A 22526-nucleotide genomic window follows, 5' to 3' on the forward strand; every position below is an offset into this window, starting at 1 on the left:
CTAAATTATTACAACTAACATATCACACACATACAAGATGCACACATGCGCTAGATATAACCATAGATCAAAGTGTTCATTTAGGAATTATACATGCGAGTTCATAATCGAACCTGATAGAGAGTGTTTGCCAACCTTGCAAGCCTAGCCTTTATCGAAATCAACGAGCAAGCTTACCGAAGTTTGCCTCTATCGATATCTATGTCGCACGGTCAATCACAGCTTCTACAAGTCGTCTTTATGCATGCATGTATCGGTTTAGGACCGTCTATAAAAAATATTCACAGGCAGTTAATAATCACTTCTAAAGGTATGCATTAAAAGTGGCTGGATGGTTTAAATCACCGGTTAGTTTTAAAACCGCTTCTAAATTAATTTTTTTTTAGTGTTCATATTTATAAAAATGTCATTTTCAAAATAGAACATAGAATTGTAATATAATTTTAATATAATTACCATCATACACAATAGTTTACATTGATAAAATAGAATTGTAATATAATATTTTCTTACACATTGTCATTGATCGATCAAGATCAGAAATCTGTGTAATCCGTGTAGACAACCATCACACTCCTCACTTGATGCTGCCCGTCCGACCAAATGACCGTCGCCGGCACCGTCGAGTTCCCTGGCAATGGCCCGCCTGAAACCGACACAGTGAACTGCCTCTTCTCCTTCAACTCCGAAAACTTCAACTTTCTAGGATTCACCACCACATTAAGTCTGTGATGAGCCCAGACCTCCGCCTTGTACCTGCAGCGTCGGGCGCCGCCGACGTTGGTCACTGTTCTCAAGAACTTCGCGGCGAAGGTTTTGCCGGACTGAACATGTAAGGCCATGGAAGGGTAATTGAGATCCCTCGCCGTTCCATTGCTGCTGGCAGAGCAGGAACTGGCGTCGCCGGTGACGATCCTGATCATGGTTTCGTTGTAGCCTGAGTTACAGAGCATTTGCACGTAGTCACTGGCACCAGCGTCGTAGACAAGACCTGGGTGGACGGCCTTCACCGGGTTCAGTTGCCCGGCTCCATACGATAATTCGTCTTGGCGGGCCGAAGGATACATCGGTTTGGCTGTATAAAGCATGGACGACAAATTAAAATGAGAAATTTCGCTAGCTTCAAAAAACAGGGTTGAAGAACAAAGGTATATATAATGCTTAGTCATGAGACCTGTCGTCATGAGCGCCGACATGATGGCTGCCGGCGACCAATTTGGGTGGAAAGACTTGACGTAGGCGGCGGCGCCGGTTACGTGGGGGCAAGCCATGGAAGTGCCCGAGATTATGTTGTACTTTACGACCCTTGTGTCGTTGATGATGCCTGACACTGGTGCAACCCGTGACCAGGCGGCCAAAATGTCAATTCCTGGAGCACTTATATCAGGCTGCATATGCAAACATAAACATTTCCAAGTTGCAATAAAAATATATATATGCCAAAATAATCGAACTGAATGATGAATTAATGACCTTGAGGATGTCAGGGGTGATGGTGTTTGGGCCTCTCGATGAGAACGAAGCAACCAGGGGAGCCTCGGAGTCAAAAACTTCTTCGCTTTTGTGGATGTTGGCCACGGGATTTCTGGCCAAGATCATATATATTCACGGATTAATACTACTACCTATGATTTCTATTTACGAAATATTATAAATAAACACTCACTTAGTGTTGTTTATGTAGCTCAAAAGTTTGAGCCCATCCAAGGAACTGACTGTAATGAATGGAACTGGGTATAAGTAGGAAACGTCAAGTGAAGAGTCATCTATAGATATCAATCCTTTAATGCCTGTACTAAAAATTTCGTCAGAGAAGTACTTGCAGAGAACAATCTTCCCTTTCACAATGTTTATATCTGGCAAAGCAGTGCAATCCCTGAAACAGCAATAGACAAGTTTGATAATTATTGAATATATCATTCCGCATATATATATAGCATTATCTTCGTACCCTGGTGAAGTAGTTGCATTTCCCTGCAAGTAGAACAAGGGATGATCATCCCTATTTTTTGTCGCAAACGTGTTGACAGAAACTCCCTGCATTTTCCCACCGAAATTAATAATAATTACTTATTTTCATGCAACATGATCTACTAATAACACATAAATAAGATTACGTACTAACACAAGTTTTTGCATTAATTGATTACTCACCAAAGTGGACACATGGTCTCCGGTGACCACCTTGTCTATGATGTGCCTATCGATGCTGCTCCCAGCCGTGACCAACATCCACGGTGCTACGTTGATGACTGTGCCATGGTATGGCCCTGCATTCCCCGCAGAGGTCGACGTCAAAATCCCGTTCGCCATGGCGTGGAAGGAGCCGATAGCTATCGAGTCCCGGAAGTAATCTGCGGCGGTGGAATGGCCGACAGACAGGGAGATGATGTCGACGCCGTCGGAGATCGCGTCGTCAAATGCCGCCAAGATATCTGGATCTGTGCACCCGAATGACCAGCACACCTTGTATACTGCGAGTCTCGCCAACGGCACAGCCCCTCGGGCCGTGCCCTTGGCGAGGCCGTAGAGGCTGGCGTGGGAGACAGTTCGACCGGCGGCAGTGGATGCTGTGTGAGTCCCGTGACCTTCAAAGTCGCGTGGCGATGGCTCGCTCAACTTGTAATCACCTAAAAATCTATTGTAGTAGCGCGCCCCGATGATTTTACTTAATTAATAATTCAATCAATCAAAAATTTATATTAGTAACAACTTTAAATCAAGTCAAATATATAGATATTGCAAATGATCGAATTTTATGAGTATACTTGTTGCATGTCATATTTACACAAGCACCCTTCCATTTCCTAGGCGGAGGTCTCAATCCATGATCGTTGAAGGATTTGGATTCCGGCCAGATTCCAGTATCGATCATTCCGATGATGACATCACTTTCCAGTATGGGATTCTTGTTTACTCTTTGTGGGAAGTTGAGGAAATCCCATGATCTCGTCGTGTGAAGCTTCAGCGTTTTACTACGAAACACTGAAACTATTCCCTCCATTTCTATAATATAATTAATTCATGTTAAATTGTCATTAATTTATAACATATCTACAATTCAAACTATTCCCTCCAATGGAAATTATACCGCTCAATTTTTTTGCCTCATCTATCGAAAGTTTGGCAGCAAATCCGCTGAAACTCCTTTGGTAGCTATACACCAAAGACTCACTAGGCGAGCTGCATTATCAATTATTTTAGTCTTAGAATTTGATAAAATATATAATATTTATATATACATCAATTTATTACCAGTTCACAAGAATTTCTTTAAGCAAATTAAGATGGAATTCATAGGTTGGGTACTGGGATGAGTGTTGAGCTCCCATATACACAATATATACCTACAGGATGACATTCATGTATGGTAATATTAATTGTAATAATACAGATTAAAGAACACTTTTCAAAATGCAAATTTACAAACTTCGGAATTACCTTTCTTTCTTCATTTGAAGATGCTGACGTAAAGAAAAGAATAAAGGATACGAAAAAGGCAAGAGAAATTTGATGCGAAAGTGGAGAAGTCATTACTCTTCCGATCCTATGAGTTTCTGTCAATGCCCATCAAGGTACATGGAATTTTATAATGGATGCCAACTAATGGAGAGTTTAGGATCAATGGACATGATGAATTACATTGTCAGTTGTCGCGGTGTTACTGCTAGAATAGAAATGATTATTGGCAAAATTCTAGGGGCTAAAATAAATTGTACAGGTAATTTACTAAACAAATATAATTTTAACCAATGAAATATTTAGAACTATCAATAAAAAATAATTTTAATTGATAATTAAAATCATTCATAGTAAAAATAATTTTGACTTATATTTTTAATTTTTTATCCTCGAAATGAATTTTGCAGATATAAAAATTTAACTAGTAATTATATATATTAAATTTGATTCATAATTATATTAAACTTTAGCTAATAAAATATTTTAAAATATCAGTAAACAAATTTTGATCACTAAATATAATTATTTATTATTATAATTATATTAAGATAATTTTTAAATATTATGATTTTGTATTCATAATTTTTTTCTATAAAAAATATTAATGTTTTTTAATGTAAATAAGATATGTACCTAGAACAGTGCTAATTTTTTTTTTCAGATTAATTTCCATAATAAATTTTTCTCTTATAAAGGTGTAAATTTAGACTGATTATTTTTTTTTTTCATATTCGTAAATGAAATAGTCTTATAATTTGGGACAAATTTCGCATTTTTGTATTAACATAATATGAAATTAGTATATTATGGGTTTAATGTTATTTTAATTATTCTTAAATTTAAAAATGTTAATGATTTCAGAAATCAAAATTAGAACCTAAACTTTAACAAAAGAAATGTTGTTTAATTTATGACTAAAATATTTACCGTCAACTGAAATAATATTTATTTTATATCTAATTAATTTTATTAATTAAACTAATTGAATCTTTATTGGTTATCTATTTTATTTTTTTTTAAAAAAAATAGTTATTTTAGTTATTTTTATTGTATCGTGTGAATTGTGAACCAAATCAAATGCAACATTTTACCAAGGGCGTTTTTGAAGTTTGAATGATATACTACAAAGTTTCATATTTATTAAACGGCCATTTAATTTTCAAAATACCTGTCTAGTTTACATCGATGAAATAAAATTGTAATATAATATTTTATTAATTACATTCATTAAAATTCTTAAATTCGAAATGTAATATAATATTTTTTATTTTATACATAGATAAATCACAATCATAATAAATATGTGTCGACAACGATCCCACTCCTCACCGACCACATGACTGTTGTCGCCGAAGTTGTTCCCTTGTTGCTGGCGAGCAGCAATCTTACCTCCATCTGCTCTCGCAACTTTTTTTTCGAGTCGACGAGATCCTCGCTTTCTTCCCATCCAGAAGGTGCAAACTGCAAAGCCATCGCTTGAACTCTCCCTCTTCGCGCCGAGCGAGAGCTGCTCGGCATTTTTCCTTTCTGCCAGTGACCCCCTGCCTTCATCCTTCTTGTTTACCGACGAGGATCATCTGGCATCTCAATCATCTCCTTCACGCAAGTAGACTTCTCCCAGTGAGCAGTAGCCCACCGGACTTCAGCCAGGTTCCTTGCTGCCGAACTTCGATCCACAACCGCCGACCACAAGGTAGAAGTTCCTCCTTGTCTCTGTCCTTGCTGCTAGACTTAATGAGCTTGTTGCCGCCACCTGGTTTTCTACCACTCCTAGCCAAAGGAGCTTCTCCTTCGCAATTTGTAGAAGCCAACATTATTTACAAGATAAGTTATTTTGCTTTAGATGTCATCAGAGGTTGACTGAAAATTTAATGGGGGAAGAACAGATATATTCAACTAGTACGGTAATTCCTCCATATAGACCCCCTCAAGATACAGCAATGGGGCCACCTGGATATCCACCAGCTAATAATACTCTAGGCCCAAGTTTTCAGCCCATATACGAGCAGCAACCTCCTAAGGCAAAATTCAAAGGAGGAATGAATAATGAATTATGGACCCTACCATCAGCACAGCAACAAAGTGGGGCCCTATTTGTTATTCCAGAACAATTAAATTTATTTGATGACCCATTCTCAAGATGGGAATCAATTACCAAGAATTTTGTGGCAGCACAAGCCTTCTCAGACTCTAAAGAAAAAATAGAGTTTATTGAAAATCTGTTGGGAGAAATTGAGAAGATTACATGGATTCAATGGAGAATGACTTACCCTACCGAATATGATGCCCTTATTGCCATCAGTGAAGGACGAGAAGGTACACAAAATATTTTATCCCAAATGAGACGTGTATTTTCTGCCGAAGACCCTACTCAGGGTTCAACTGAAGTTCAAAATTCGGCATACAGGGATCTAGAGAAATTATCTTGTGATAATGTTAAGCATATCATTCAGTATATCAATGATTATATGAGACTGGCAGCAAAGACTGGACGCCTTTTTGCAGGACCAGAACTTTCAGAGAAAATTTGGTTAAAAATGACAGGGGATCTCGGAAATAGAATCAAAACAGCTTTTGAAGCAAAGCATCCCGGTTTAACAGTAGGAGTTTTTCCAAGAATTATATTTGCTCATAAATTTCTTGAGCAGGAATGTAAGGATGCGGCATTCAAAAGATCATTAAAGGATCTATCTTTTTGCAACCAAATCCCTATTCCAGGGTACTATCAGAAGGCTGGATCTAAACGAATGGGGATCCGACAATCGAAAACTTATAAAGGTAAACCACATAACACTCATGCTAGAATTGAAAAGCATAAGCATTTATTAAGAAACAAAAAATGCAAGTGTTATTTGTGTGGTCAAGAAGGGCATTTTGCAAGGGATTGTCCTAATGATAAAAGAAATGTCAAAAGGGTTGCAATCTTTGAGCAATTGGAAATTCCTGATGATTATGATATTTTAGCTGTACAAGAAGGAGAAGCTCAAAGTGACGCTATTTATAGTATTTCTGAAGGAGAAGATGATATTCTCGAGGTACAACACTCTGTTCAAACCTTGCAAATAAATTCACTATACATGCTAGGTTTGGAAGACGGAGGATACAGGCAACAGATTAAATTGACAGATGCACAATCAAACTGTCTGCATCAATGGAAGCACAATGAAAAAATTCTTGCTCCACAATCAACCACTTGTACCTGTTGCAAAAGATTAACTATTCAAAGGGCTAGGATACACTGTCCGGAGTGTTACCTTACAGTATGCAATTTATGCGGGCCCTATTATTTTAACAAAGAGGTACCTGTAACTCCTGCACCTGCAACTCCATTTTATCCTATGAATTTAATACAGGAGCAGAGAAATTATATCATCTGGTGTGAAGAGGAAATCCGGAGGTTAAAAGAAGAAGTTGCATATTACAAATCACAATGGGAAGCCTTGCAGCTGGAACAAGATTTACAAAAAGACTTTCAAGAACTTGAAGAAGAAGCTGCAAATATGTTTATTGAGGAAACAATTGCAACAGCATCAAAACCGTCTACATCAAGCCCACGGTTAGTAAAAAATATGCTGTACAATTTAACTGTGGAAATGGATATACCAGGTATTCCTAAATTCAAGTTAAAGGCAATTCTGGATACCGGCGCAACAACATGCTGTGTAGATCAAAGATCTATTCCCAAAAATGCTCTGGAACAAAATACGTATGTGGTAAACTTTAGCGGCATTAACTCACAACAATCCGCTAACATGAAGCTAAAGAATGGGCGAATGATTATTGGGGATAATATCTTCAGAATTCCCTATACCTATAGCTTTCCTATGGTTCTTGGGGATAATATTCAATTCATCATCGGGTGTAACTTCATCCGAGCAATGCATGGGGGACTCCGCATTGAAGGTAATATGGTAACTTTTTACAAAAATTTAACAACTATAAATACTTTACCATCTGTGAATGCAGCAATCGGAGAACTGGATCTAGATGAAGATGAATATATACAAATTAAGGAGATGGTGATATATTCAGCAGAAAAAATTAATCCATCACTTAAGCAAAGGTTTGACCCCATATTACAGCAGCTGAAGAAACAAGGAATTATTGGAGAAAATCCTCTCCAACACTGGCAGAAAAACAAAGTTCTTTGTCATCTGGATATCAAAAATCCAGAATTTATTATTGAAGATCGGCCTCTCAAACATTTGACTCCAATCCAGAAGGAGGCATTTTCTAAACATATTAAGTCCTTACTGGACTTGGGAATCATCCGTCCCAGTAAAAGCCGACACAGAACAACTGCCATTATTGTCAACTCAGGTACTACTATTGACCCTGATACTGGAAAAGAAAAGAAAGGCAAAGAAAGACTGTTGTTTAATTATAAGCGTCTCAATGACATAACTCATAAAGACCAGTATAGCCTTCCTGGTATTAATATCATCTTAAAGAAGGTTAGTAATAGTTGTATCTTTTCCAAATTTGATCTGAAAAGCGGGTTCCATCAAGTAGCTATGCATCCTGACTCCATAGAATGGACCGCATTTTGGGTACCTGATGGGTTGTACGAATGACTCGTTATGCCATTTGGTTTGAAAAATGCCCCAGCAATATTTCAACGAAAAATGGATCTCTGTTTCAAAGGAACAGAGGATTTTATTGCTGTTTACATTGATGACATCTTAGTTTTCTCTCCAGATGAGAAGAGCCATGAGCAGCATCTCCAACAGATGCTTAATATTTGCCAATTAAATGGACTTATATTAAGTCCTACTAAGATGAAGATTGCAGTAACTGAGATTGAATTCCTGGGTGCAATTATTGGCAATTGCAGAATCAAATTACAACCACATGTTATCTCAAAGATTGCTGATTTTAAAGATAATGAACTCAAGACCACCAAAGGTATGAGATCATGGTTAGGTCTTTTAAACTATGCCAGGAATTACATCCCTAATCTCGGAAAATTGCTTGGACCCTTATATGCTAAAACTTCACCCAAAGGAGAAAGAAAGTTAAATCAGCAGGATTGGGACTTGATAAAACAAATTAAAGAAAAGGTTCAGCAACTTCCAGATCTAGAGATACCCCCTCCCGAATGCTACATTATTTTAGAAGTTGATGGTTGCATGGATGGATGGGGAGGGATCTGTAAGTGGAAACAAAATAAATTTGACTCTATATCTTCGGAGAAAATTTGTGCATACGCAAGTGGGAAGTTTAATCCTCCCAAATCAACTATAGATGCTGAAATTCATGCCGTATTAAATACAATGGAGTCTCTGAAGATTTATTTTCTTGATAAAGCTGAACTTCTTATAAGAACGGATTGTCAAGCTATAATCAGCTTCTTTGGGAAGAGAGCAAACCGCAAACCATCGCGAGTCAGATGGCTTTCTTTCACTGATTATATTACTGGAGCAGGACCTTTAGTCAAATTCGAACATATTGATGGCAAAAATAATCAGGTAGCTGATTCTCTCTCTCGCCTAATATCAGTGTTAACTTTTTCAGAATGGCCGGAACAAGACCTTGGCAGGCTAGCTCTAGTTCCACAAGCACTCAAGGAGCTCGAGAGGAGACCCAACCAGGAAGCCCAGGAGATGTTGATCAAGGCCCTGAAGGCCCTCTCAGCCTCGCTGAACAATACCAATGAGAATCAAGTAAACGTCATAATCAGCCAGTCCTACTCAACAGATTCGACCAAATCTCTGAAGATTTGCATCAACTTGAACAAAGAGCTGTAGTGCAAGCAATCAATGCACTCCAACAACTATGCATCATCCACTCACTAAAGTTACAAGAGTGCAATAAGTGCAGAGGAAAGGACAACTGGTGGAATGATTGGTACCCAACTGTCAAGCAATGTGATGACCAACTGACACAAGCATCTTATCTTCTGCAAGACTGTGTCTCTCGCATGCGTAATTTTAAAGTTTGAAGCATGATGGACCCAATGAATGACCACTCAACGTCCAAACAAGCTTTATTAAAGTAGCTTTGTTAAAGTAGCTTTATCAAGCACTATGAAGATTCCTTCTGATCTTCTTATTTGAAAAACGTATTGATGGGGCCCAATGAGCACCCAGCGTTCTCTATAAGAAGAAACTCTTGCAAGGAATTCAGGCATAACCTGAACCTTACTCGAGTCAGTGGGAAAACTAGTTTGTAAACCTTCTAGTTTTTAATTCCAGTTTGCATTCTTGCTTCCTCTCTTCACTTCCTCTCTTCACGTTTCCGCCCCCTTTTTGGTATCAGAGCTTTACAAATTCTTTTGTTTTGGTGTGTTGGCATTACGTAATTCTGAGAAACAAGAGGATAGATCCTAACTTGGTTAAAACGGCAGGAGGCCTAAAGAAACCAAGGGCACATCTATATGAGATTCTCAGGAGAGGAACTACCCTCGCTAAGGCAACAAGAATCCCTGTAAGTACTGATCCCTTTTTATGAATAATTACATCATTTCAAGAAATACTTCATCCTATAGAGAAGCAATTTCTGCAACTGATCCTATAGAATCACCCTCAACTGGTTTCGCTAAGCCAAGTGATTACCAGGGTTCCACACCTAGTATTTCCACAATTATCAAGCAAAACAATACCCAAATCCAGTTACTTGTCCAAATTTTCGAAACATTAAAAGAAATTCAAGCCAGTTTGCAAAAACAAAATCCAACCCCTTTTCCATCAGACCTGATTACAAAGTTGCAAAACCTTACTCTCTCCAAGCCTAAAGAAAAGCCCGGAAAACTGTACGTTTTCAAGGATCCTTATAAAATCCTAAAGGAAGAACAAGAAAAATTAAAAGGATCATGGCAACCACAAGGACAGAGCAGCAGCAAGTAACCACAACACCATTATTTGAAGATCAAATACGAGGTTATCGGCGAAATCAACGACGACTATTCAACGCACAGCAAGCAGCAAGGCGTGTTGGGCAAGCTCTTATTGGTGGTACTTCAACAAGACATACTCTTGTGCAACAAATTGAGCCTGAAACTCAATTACAATTATCTATGCAAGAGCGAGCTTCCATAGTACCTGCTGAGGTACTTTACCACTCCCGAAGGGATGATGCACATCATCGAGTATATGTGCATAGATCTGAAGAAGCCATGCTTGTGACTGACAACCATCAAGCGGACAGAAGTTTTATACAAGAAGAAAGCTTCAACCAATTACGACGAAGTGGTATGCAATATATTCATCTTGGCGTCCTTCAGGTACGTATACAAATATTACATCGGCAACGAGAAGGTACGATGGCACTTGTTGTCTTTCGAGATAACAGATGGCAAGGTGATCAGACAATTCTAGCAACAATGGAAGTGGATCTTACTCAAGGGAGCCAGATGATCTACGTAATTCCAGAAATTATGATGACAATTGGTGATTTCTACGGAAATATTCAAATATCTATCCTTACAAGAGGATATGAAGCCTGGCAAAATAGTGAAGCTAATTTGCTAATCACAAGAGGACTGGTAGGTAGGCTTTCAAATACACCTAATGTTGGTTTTGCTTATGAAGTTCAAGGTGTTGTAGATTATCTTACTTCTCATGGAGTAAAAGCCTTACCTAGAAGAAGTTTTTCAACTCATCGGCTGCAAGGTCTAAATTGGACCATTAATCCTACTCAAATTACTATTCCTATGCAACCATCAGAAGTAAACAGTCAAACAATGCTAGATGGACGCATATCATTAAGCTTCAATAATTATGTAGCAGCCCAAGAAGCAGAACCACCAAAATACAACGACAGAGATGAAGAAATTTTGGCAGTCATGATTGAAACACATCCTGGTGTTTTTACTTATTATGATGGTACGAAATCAGAATATTTCGAGAATTATGGAGATTCTGATAATATTTATGACAAAGGAAAGCAAATAGCAGAACAAGAAGAAAATTACTCAAGGTACTCTCCTAACACTGAGCCTCATATTTTAGTAAATCGAATGTTTCCACAGGCAGTACTCCCTAAAAGAAAAACAGAGGGATCTGCTGGCCTTGATATAGCAGCAAGTCATGATGCTATTATTGAGCCATATGGACGAGAACTCATACATACAGGCCTACGAATAGAAATCCCATATGGATATTATGGCCGTATAGCATCACGCTCTGGTTTTGCATGGAAACATGGAATTGAAGTAGGAGCTGGAGTAATTAATTCAGACTATCGGGGTGAGGTACAAGTTCTTCTGTTTAATAGAACTAACCTTCCTATACTTATTACTTCTCAGCAAGATATTGCACAACTAATCCTTGAGAAAATAGCTATGCCAGAAGTATATGAAGTTCCTCATCTGAGTTATACTGAACGAGGAGATCAAGGCTTTGGATCTACGGATCATCATTCTATCTTTTTACCAATTAATGAAGCCTCTTCCTCTCAAGAACCACAAAAACTTACAACGCAGGATATCTTTTCCTTACTAATGCCACAGGAAAAACTGGCAGTTTTGGTGGAAAATGATTCCTCCCACATATGTTTTAAGGAAGCCCATGCAGCGACTACAAGCCCAGGGGCCTCTGTACCGCAGTCCATGGACACTACTTTAAACTATGAGGAGGAACCTGATTCCTACCTTGACTATATTCAGTATTTATCCTCACTGTCCAATACCAAACCAATTTGGGACACCTATTCAGATGATGAATGGACTAATCCATTCGCCAGCGAAGGTGGTGGGAGAATAGAACACGCTCTTGAATTACGAGCAGACAATTATGAAGAAATTGTTCAACTCATTGCTGCAAACTGTGAAATGGAATATCCATGCATTCAGAGGTTGATTGAAAATTTAAATACTCAACAACATTAAGGAGGCCAAAAATAAAGTTTAGATCGATTTCAAATTTGTCGCATTATTGGTTATACTGGGGGGAAATGTAAAATTTATCTCAGAAATGGATATTTTGGTATTCAATATCCTAGATGATTTGACTCAAATTTTATTGGTAGTCCTACAACTTTAAGACAACCAACTATTTCACAAGTTTATCCTAAAGTCCTTTCGTCCGTGCCTTTCGTCCGTGGCTACTCATAGTAAAATCCCAGAGTTTTCATCTACCGATTGGTAAATTGACAGTGGAGCAACTTATCATATCACATTAGATTATAATATCCTTATAAACGTAATGTCATATTATGGCTCAGATGTGGTTCAAGTAGGCGATGGTGCAGGTTTGCAAATTGTTAATCTTGGAAACATATATATTCATTTATCTAATCATACTTTTCACATGCGCAAAATCTTTCATGTTCCATCCATCACTAAAAATTTACTCTCTTCACGCTAGTTTTGTCTTAATAACAATGTCATTTTTTAGTTTCATCATAATCATTATCTTATAAAAAATAAAGGAACAAATATTATTGTGTTTAATGGGAGAATCAAAACTTGTCTCTACTATCTTCAAAGTTCTTCAATCAAAATTTTTGTTGATGAACGCATAAATAAATCAGCTTGGCATACTCGACTTGATCATCCTTCTCTTCATATTGTTCAGTCAATCATCAATAGATATGGTTTACCTACTTCCTTTACCTCATCTCCATCTCATTCATATAGGGTTTGTATGGAATCTAAAAGTCATAAGTTACCTTTTTTTCATCTGATCATGTATCTAATTTTTCGTTTGAAATAATTCATTCAGGTATTTGGGGCCCTGCACTTATTTTGTCTAACTAGGATTTCTAGTATTATGTTACTTTCATTGATCATTTTAGTAAATATACTTGGTTCTATCTTATGACAAGGAAATCTGATTTATTAGATATATTTTGTAATTTTCAAAGTCAAGTTGAACTATATTTTAATCGTAAAATACTCTCTTTTTATTTTGACTAGGAAGGCGAATATCAAACTCTCTATCATCATCTTGTTTCTTGTAGAATTGTTCATTGAGTTTCTTATCCTCACACTCTAGAACAAAATGACTCTACTGAGAAAAAACATAGACATATAGTTGAAACTGTCTTAGCTCTTTTTCATCATGCCTTAATTCCACGTAAATTTTGGAATGAAGCTATTAGCACTGCCATATATCTCATAAATTGATTTCCTACTCCATTGCTCAATCATAAGTGTCCTTTTAAAAAACTTTATAATCAAACTTCTTATTAAACTTTTCTTCAAATTTTTGGTTGCGTATGTTTACCATGGTTACGCCATACTCTAAATACAAACTTTACTCTCGTTCACTACAATGTGTTTTTCTTGATTATAGCAAGTTGCACCATGGTTATCGTTGTGTATATACGAACAGGACAAATTTATATTTCACAACATGTTACTTTTGAGAAGTCTCTATTCTCTTTTTCAGTAACTTCTTCGATCTCTCCTCCAGATACAAGTAGCATCTTCTTGATTCCACCTAATATTGTCAAAAGTGATGACATTCTAGGTCTTGCTCTGAAACTCTCTAATAACTCTCATATATCATCAGAATCACCTCAAACTATAGATCCAATCTCTGAAGCTTCACCAATCGAAGATAATACAAGTCCATCATCAAAGTCACCATGTCAGTCTACTTTCTCGTCGTCATCAACAAGTGATTCATATGATAATTCTCCTCATCGCATGCTTCCCTTGAGTGACATATATGCACGATGTTCACCAATGACAACTTGACATCCCCTTCCACGAGCTCTAGTGATTTCTTCAAAATCTATTGAGCCAACTTGTTTTACACAAGCGATCAAGGATCCAAATTGGCATAGTGCAATGACTACAAAATTTGATCCACTTTTTCACAATGGAACATGGAGTCTAGTTCCACGCACTCCCTCCATGAATATTGTGTATTCAAAATAGGTATTTTGTCTTAAGTATCAAGTTGATGGTTCTCTTGAACAGTACAAAGCTTGACTTATAGCCAAAGGATTTAGTCAACAATCAGATATTGACTTCAATGACACTTTTAGCTCAGTCATCAAAATTACATCTGTTAGACTATTATTATCGATAGTTGTTAGTTCTAATTGGCATATGCACCAATTAGACATTTTAAATACATTTCTTCATGGTCATCTTGACGAAACTATATTTATGGAGAAACCACTTGGGTTCATTCATCCACAATTTCCGTCTCATATTTGCCAACTTAAGAAATCCTTATATGGTCTTTGATAAGCTCCTCGTACATGGTTTCATTGACTATCTAATTGGCTACATGTTCAAGGATTTTCTGGATCAAAGACCGACTCATCTCTATTCCACAAATATAATGATGGATCTATGTTATTTATTCTTATTTATGTGGATGACATCCTGATAACCGACAATCACTACAAAAAAAATCAGCATTAGAGACGGAATTTTCCGTCGCTAAACTAGATTAGCGACTGAATAACTGCGTCGATACGAGTTTTGTCGCTGATCGTATTTATAGACGGAAGTTTAAATTTCGTCGCTAGTCAGAGACGGAATATATATTCTGTCTCTAAATTTAGCAACGGAATATATATTCCGTCTCTAAAATTTAGCGACAGGAATATAATCATCAGTCGCTAACCATAGAATCCGGCCTCTAGTTTATGTCTCTAATTAGAGACGGATTTTTTATGTTTCGTCTTTAATTAGAGACGGAATTTAAATGTTCCGTCGCAAGGTATTGACATTTCAGACAAATTCAGGTCACTCAGCGACGGAAAATTATAGTTTCGTCTCAAGGTATCATTATAATAGTAAATTCCAGGGTGAAATTAGAGGTGGAATATTAAAATTCCGTCTCTAATACTTGGAAATTTTAGCAACACAATTTGGTTTATGCAGTTATCCTTGTTTACATTTCATATCAATCTAAACCATCACATACGATGGTTTTCAAACAACACAATGCATACACAATTAGAAAATGACAATACAAAATAATATATGAATGTAAATATCAAACCAAATATCCAATCCAAGCACACTACATTCCTACAACATCTCTAATAACAATAATCCAAGCACAAAACTAAAACTAAATATCCAATTAAAAAACAAAGATAAATATCCAAACATCTCCAACCATAAACACCTGATTGTATAGTACTACAACATCTGAAATTAAAAAACACAATACAATACCTTCTAGCAAAGAAAATTCAATCCTAAGCTAGCGAGTAGTAATCAATCCTGCAAAAATGTTAATACGATAGATTACTAATAAAACAAAGAATAAGCTAATACACAATTATGAGTAACATATTAAATTTAATATTATGAATTTATTTTACATACCTGAGTGCTAGTTTGGATATATGATGATGGTGTCGTATAGATATCAACGTTCCTGAAAAGATATAATACAATGTTAGACATAGTTTCATTAGTGAACAAAAAAAAAAAGCTAAATATCAAGATACCTATAGCAATCTACGGATTAGGGGGATTATTAGGATCTTGAGTCTCCTGACAGGTAAAACGATGCGGCGTTGCACTCATTTGATCCAAGAAGGGCTGCATATCCCGCCCAATTTTCTCAAGATCCAATCGGGATTGCTGCTCTGCTCGAAAATCTGCCTCCAAGCTCGAGAGTCGAGTCTTCAAATCTGTATTTTCTTGCTCTAAGGCGTCTACTCTAGCAGATGATTCGGATGCACTCGATGATGTGCTGGGATGACCCCTGTCCTTAGGAGCCATCGCCTAATCATATATAACTCTCGCCTGGGCCCCAAGACCATAGAGGGTGGAGGTCTTTTTCCTTCCACCAACCACATCATAATAAATTTCATTTATCTGGTCAGTAGATAAAATTTGCTCCTCACCTCCCTCTAAACTAGGCTGAGACGCTTGTGCCACCCTAGCAGCAATTTCTTCCTATTTACATTAAAAAAAAGCATTATAAGATATTTACTAAAATGATAGATAATCATTGTTAATAGTTAAATATATTCAAGTGTAGATTCTTACGTCTAATGCCGACAATCGATGATCTATAAAGTTGTCATCTTTTGACTTGTGTGTCTTGGTAAATATCTCCCAACAAGTAGGAGGTTGTTGTAGATCATGTTCCTGAATATTAAAGAATGTAAAAATTTCCAGTGGTATGTTCTAGGTACAAAACTCTTATTGAATTTTAAAATTGATAACTCACCAAGTCTAAGGCATGCTCGACGATCAATCGAGATCCAGCGGTATGTTTTGTCGCTCCGGTACTAGGGCCAGGCAACTCACTCTTTCTATTGGCTCGAGCTATCATTGCATTTTCCTGCCATCTGTCTGCAGCCCAGATGGCTCGCCATACATCCCAAATGTTCTCAGGTACATAGGATGGTTTTATTCCCTTTTGTCTTGCTTTGTATAACATGTCTTTGTATAGTTTGGCACAAGCTGCGTTCTAGGTAGCATAAAATTCTTGCTTGTGCCTTGTCTCCTAAGTATATCTTTTCTGCAATAATATGTTCACAAATTATTATAAAAAACATAATAAAATCATGATAATTAAAATGACTTACCAAAAACTCATCGTAATAAAATTGCTTCATATCTGGGTCTACCCGCTTCCATGTAGTACCAGCGGGACTAAATTGCTCTTTAAATTTCGAGATGATGTATGCAACTACTCTATGACCATCTGGGGTAAAACTACATTTAACAAATAAAATTAAATAAATATGTTAAAAAAAAAAGATGTAGTGAATAAGACTAATAACACTAATACTTACCAACCCCCAATAATCCGTAGAACAATCTGGCCACCAGCGTCATACATGTCTATATCTGTAGAATTACATTATAACACATACGCATGCACACTATTTTTTATCAAACAAAAATAATGACTAAGAGAGTAAGATAAGTGATATAACCATGAATATTTAGATCTAAAATTTAGCTTAACAATGCTTCACATGAAGATATAACAATTTTAATCGTTAACATTTTGTAGATCCTCCTCACTAGACTCTGTTAGTTCAATAAGCTCCTCGTTGCTGGATATTTCTGTTGGTTGCTACTCGGAAAGCCTAGAGGTTCCACTGTACAAAAATTTTGTACAAAGGTCTGAACCTTTTCCTAGCTACCATGTGTTCTTTTAAATTAAATTTTGGATCGCCTGCGGAACTTAACACGTTTGATCCAAAACTTAATCTATTTGTTCTTTTAGGTTTTGACTTGGGTCTCCTGCGGAACTTAACACATTCGACCCAAATCACCTTAAGTTATTAATTCCATTAAATATTAATTTCCATAATCGGTTCCCAGTACTGACGTGGCGAGGCACATGGCCTTCTTGGATATGAGAGCAACCACCACCGACTAGACAAAACCTTTTATAGAAATCTAATATTTAATTTCCTAAAATAACTTTAGGTTAACCGAAAAGAACAATCAAATCACAAGGAAAAGAAAAACAAAAGAACACAACATCGAAAAACATATTCGAAATTCTAGAATCGTAAGCCTCTTGTATTTGGTATTATTTCCATAAATAACTAGTATGATGCGGAAAGAAAAATTACTAGTTATACCTTTTAGAAAGACCTCTTGATCTTCTACCGTATTCCTCTTCTAACCTCGGACGTTGTGTGGGCAACAATCTTCCGAGATGAGAAATCACCAACCACCTTCTTCTCCTCCTAGCTAGGTTCGGCCACAAAGGAAGCTTAACCAAGGATGAAGAATTAAACACCAACCAAGCTCCAAGAGATGCTAGCTTTTTCTCCTTCTTCTTCTTCTTCTCCAAGTAGTATCCGGCCACCACAAGAACTCCAAGAGGGATGAAGTATTCGGCCACCACAAGAGGAAGAGAGGGAGAGGATGATAGCCGGCCACAACACCAAGGAAAAGAGGGAGAGAAAATAATAGAGGTTGTCTCTCATGAAGGCACTCTCACCCCTTCTTTTATATTTCTTGGCCTAGGCAAATTAGGAAATTTAATTACAATAAAATTTCCTCAATTTCCTTGACATGATTTAATTGAGAAAAATAAAATAAAATTTCCCCAATTACAATCTCATGGCCGGCCACATCATTGGAGAACAAATTGGACAAGTTTTAATCAACAATTAAAACTTCCTAGTTTATTTCCGGAAATTTTAAAAATTAAAATTTCTCTTCATAAATCTCTTCATGGTTAATAAAAGAAATTTCTATAATTTTAATTTTATCAACATGTGAATAATTTTTAAAGAGAAAATAAAATATCTCACCAATCTACAAATAAGGAAAGAGATCTAATCTCTTTCTTTAATCTTTTGTAGATCTTTTACAAGAGATATTTTAATTTCAATTCTCTTTAATAAATTATATCTTCCACATAATAAAAATTAAAATTAAATTTCTTTTTTAATTTATTTTTGGCCGGCCCCACTAGCTTGGGTTCAAGCTAGGGCCGGCCACCCAATCTTATACCTAGGCCGGCCCTAGCTTGTTTCCCAAGCTAGCTTGGCCGGCCCCTATTGGGTGGGTATAGAAGGTGGGTATAGGTGGGTATAGAACTCTATAAATAAGAGGCTACGATAGGGACCGAGAGGAAGAATTGGTTTTGGTCTCCTGATAAAATTAAGCATCCCGTGTTCGCCCCGAACACACAACTTAATTTTATCAATGATAATTCATTCCACTAGAGAACTATCATTGAACTACCGCACCAATCCCAAATTACATTTTTAGGCTCCTTCTTATTATGAGTGTGTTAATCTCCCTGTGTTTAAGATATCGAATGTCCACTAATTAAGTGAGTTACTGACAACTCATTTAATTAATATCTAAGTCCAAGAGTAGTACCACTCAACCTTATCGTCATGTCGGACTAAGTCCACCTGCAGGGTTTAACATGACAATCCTTATGAGCTCCTCTTGGGGACATTATCAACCTAATATCTCTAGGACACAGTTTCCTTCTATAATCAACAACACACACTATAAGTGATATCATTTCCCAACTTATCGAGTTTATTGATTCATCGAACTAAATCTCACCCATTGATAAATTAAAGAAATAAATATCAAATATATATGCTTGTTATTATATTAGGATTAAGAGCACACATTTCCATAATATCCGAGGTCTTTGTTCCTTTATAAAGTCAGTATAAAAGAAACGACCTTAAATGGTCCTACTCAATACACTCTGAGTGTACTAGTGTAATTATATAGTCAAGATAAACTAATACCTAATTACACTACGACCTTCTAATGGTTTGTTCCTTTCCATTTTGGTCGTGAGCTACTGTTTATAATTCATAAGGTACTGATAATATCATCTTCTGCATGTGACACCACATACTATGTTATCTACAATATAAATTAAATGAACAACTACAAACAAATGTAGACAATTTGACCAAATGTAATTCTTTATTCATAATGAATGTTTACAAAGCTTAGACTTTCAGTATACACTCCAACAATTTCTCCATCATCTATTTCCTCATAAGGTATATTAACATCTACAAGTAATTGAGATGTTGATTGAATCTGAGAATCTACTGAATATATTTCCACTGTATCATCTTGAAATGCATCATGGTTTTCGTTCACGATAGAGTTGGGCATTTCTATGGTAGAGCGTGGCTTTGTTTGGCAAACTGCTAACCATTCACTAGCTCTTCTCCTCTTTGTGGGATATTCAAGATAGAAAACTTGCCCCGCTTGTACTGCAAAAATGAAAGGTTCATACTTGTATAACAAGCCTTTGACTGATCTGAAAGCTGACATCAGGCTGAAATCCAACTAGATCTGCGGGACCCGATAGCTAGTGGAAAGTCTAGATAGGTCCGTGGGGCCCAATATCTGGCGGAAAGTCTGGTTGTCCGCGGGACGTAACAACCGGCCGAAATCCAGTTGGATCTGTGAACCTGACAACTAGTGGGAAGACAGGGTGGGTCAAAGACAAGTTAAGCAACTACAAGTGGTAAGTGAAGGTAAGCAACTAGAGGAAAGAACCATTGAGAACGTGCTCCCCATTAAGAGAACTATAGGCGTCGGTCTAACTTAGGTTCATTTAGGAAACCTAAGCTGAGTCCTTGACTAAATCCTGGTCTCTGAGAAATGGGATTTAATTACTACTTCTATTTTATTATATTGTGGTAACTCTGTTTTGTAGGGTAAATATATTTTCTGTTGTCGTACTAACCCTTTTCTGTAGGGAAGAAGCTGCTGAAGAAAAGGGGACTCCGGGTGCCTAGAAGGGGCCAGATGCCCGGACCAGCTCACCCTGGAGGTCGTCGCGGGCGCCCGGAGTTGGTCTAGGCGCCCGAACCCGAAAATTCAATTTGTGAGGTGGAGCGCGTCGACTGGTCAAGCCACGTGGTCCAGGCGCCCAAAGGGGTTTCAAGCGCTCGGAATGGGTCTATATAAAGGTCTTCGACCAGGAGCTTCAACACAACAATTACTATAAGTTTCTCTCTTGCGTACTGCTCCAAAAAGGCTCCGACAACACCGAAAGGCTGCTCCGAAGTTCGCATAATGAGAGATTGAATTTTGTTTCCTTTCTATTTGTCGATAAATTTTTCCAGTTCTGGTACTAACTCTTGTAACAATTTTTATGAACTAATAGTGGATTGCCCAACGAAAGCACTCCACGAGTGCTAGCCTTGAAGTAGGAGTCGTCAAAGCTCCGAACCAAGTAAAACTTGGTTTGTTAGCATTGTTTTCTTTTCTTCCGCTACGTACTTCAATTCACTCTCAATTTTCAATGATCGTTATTCACCCCCCACCCCTCTAGCATCTTTCTGATCCTACAAGTGGTATCATAACAGGTACCGCTTTGAATTGGTGAAACCACCAATCAGGCAAGGGGGTGATTTTTTTTCTTTCTTTTATATTTCAATTTTTGAGATTTTTTGATATAATCCAAATTGGTACAATTACCTCTTTGGATAAATTTTTTTTCATTGCAAACTACTCTGAATTGGTGCAACACCAATTCAGTCTTAATATCTTTATTTTTCTCCCACACTGCTAATCCATGACCTAGTCTTGGGATTTCTTTTCTTTTTCCTCTTTTGTGTGCAAGGTTCATGGCCCAAAATGAGGGATGCAATACTGTATGTCCTCCTCTTTTCAATGGTGATGACTTCTCATACTGAAAGAAGCGGTTGAAGGTGTACCTAAAAACTGACTTCGACCAATGGTTTAGCGTCACCAAAGAATACAAGGCTCCAGTCGACCACAACACCAGAATTCCAATGGACCCAAAAAATTAGAATTGGGAGATGAAGAAAAAGGCTCAAATTGACTTCAAGGCCCTCAACACAATCCAGTGTGGGCTAATGAAGGAAGAACTAAATTGTGTCGACCCACACGAAAACGCGAAGGAGCTATGGAACAAACTCATAGAACTACACAAGGGAACCAATGACACAAAGGTAACAAAAAGAGACCTATTTTTAAATTAACTCACTTTAAACAATTCATGCTTAATGCTTGCTTTATTGCTTTATTACATTATTTTCTAATTTTAACTCAAGTTATCATTACATCAAATAGGGGGAGATTATTGGTGCAGGTTGCACTAATAATCTAATTTTGATGTATGACAAATAGGTTAAAGTTAGATGTGTTGTTTGTCTAACTTTTCTACCATGTGTGTAGAAGTTGACTGGTCTGAAGGACCTGACATCAGGCTGAAATCTAGCTAGGTCTACGGGACCCGGTAGCTGGTGAAAAGTCCAAATACGTCCGCGGGACCTAATATCTGGCGGGAAGTCCGGTTGGGTCCGCGGGCCCTGACAATAGACCGAAATCCAGTTGGGTCTAAGGACTTGACAACTAGTAGGAAGACCTAGTGGGTCAAAGGCAAGTCAAGCGACTGCAAGTGGTACATAAAGGTAAGCAACTAGAGGAGAGATCCAATGAGGATGAGCTCCCTTGACTAGATCCTGGTCTTGGAGAGACAGAGTCTAATTACTACTACTATTTTATTATGTTGTGCTAACTCTGTTTTGCAGGGTAAATATATTTTCTGTTGTCGGACTAACTCTTTTCTATAGAGGAGCTGCTGAAGAAAAGGGGACTCCGAGTGCCCAGACTCCAGGCCCCCGGACTAGCTCGCCCTGGAGGTCGCCGCGGGCACCCAAGTGGTCCGGATGGCCGGAGTTGGTCCAAGCGCCCGGACACG

At 37.5% G+C, this 22526-nt stretch overlaps 1 protein-coding gene across 1 annotated transcript; it reads right to left on the reverse strand.

Annotated features, from left to right (window-relative positions):
• Window positions 1–536: 536 nt before the first annotated feature.
• On the reverse strand, window positions 537–4935 carry LOC122010474 (subtilisin-like protease SBT4.3). Its single transcript, XM_042567015.1, has 10 exons — window positions 4852–4935; window positions 3263–3347; window positions 3092–3187; window positions 2769–3006; window positions 2155–2668; window positions 1952–2037; window positions 1667–1876; window positions 1474–1585; window positions 1175–1388; window positions 537–1075 (listed from the first exon to the last, which is right to left on the reverse strand). Exons 1-10 carry the CDS (start codon window positions 4933–4935, stop codon window positions 537–539), a joined length of 2178 nt encoding a protein of 725 aa, XP_042422949.1.
• Window positions 4936–22526: the final 17591 nt, after the last annotated feature.

This window comes from Zingiber officinale, chromosome 8A (genome assembly GCF_018446385.1).
Source record: "Zingiber officinale cultivar Zhangliang chromosome 8A, Zo_v1.1, whole genome shotgun sequence".
NCBI lineage: Eukaryota > Viridiplantae > Streptophyta > Magnoliopsida > Zingiberales > Zingiberaceae > Zingiber > Zingiber officinale.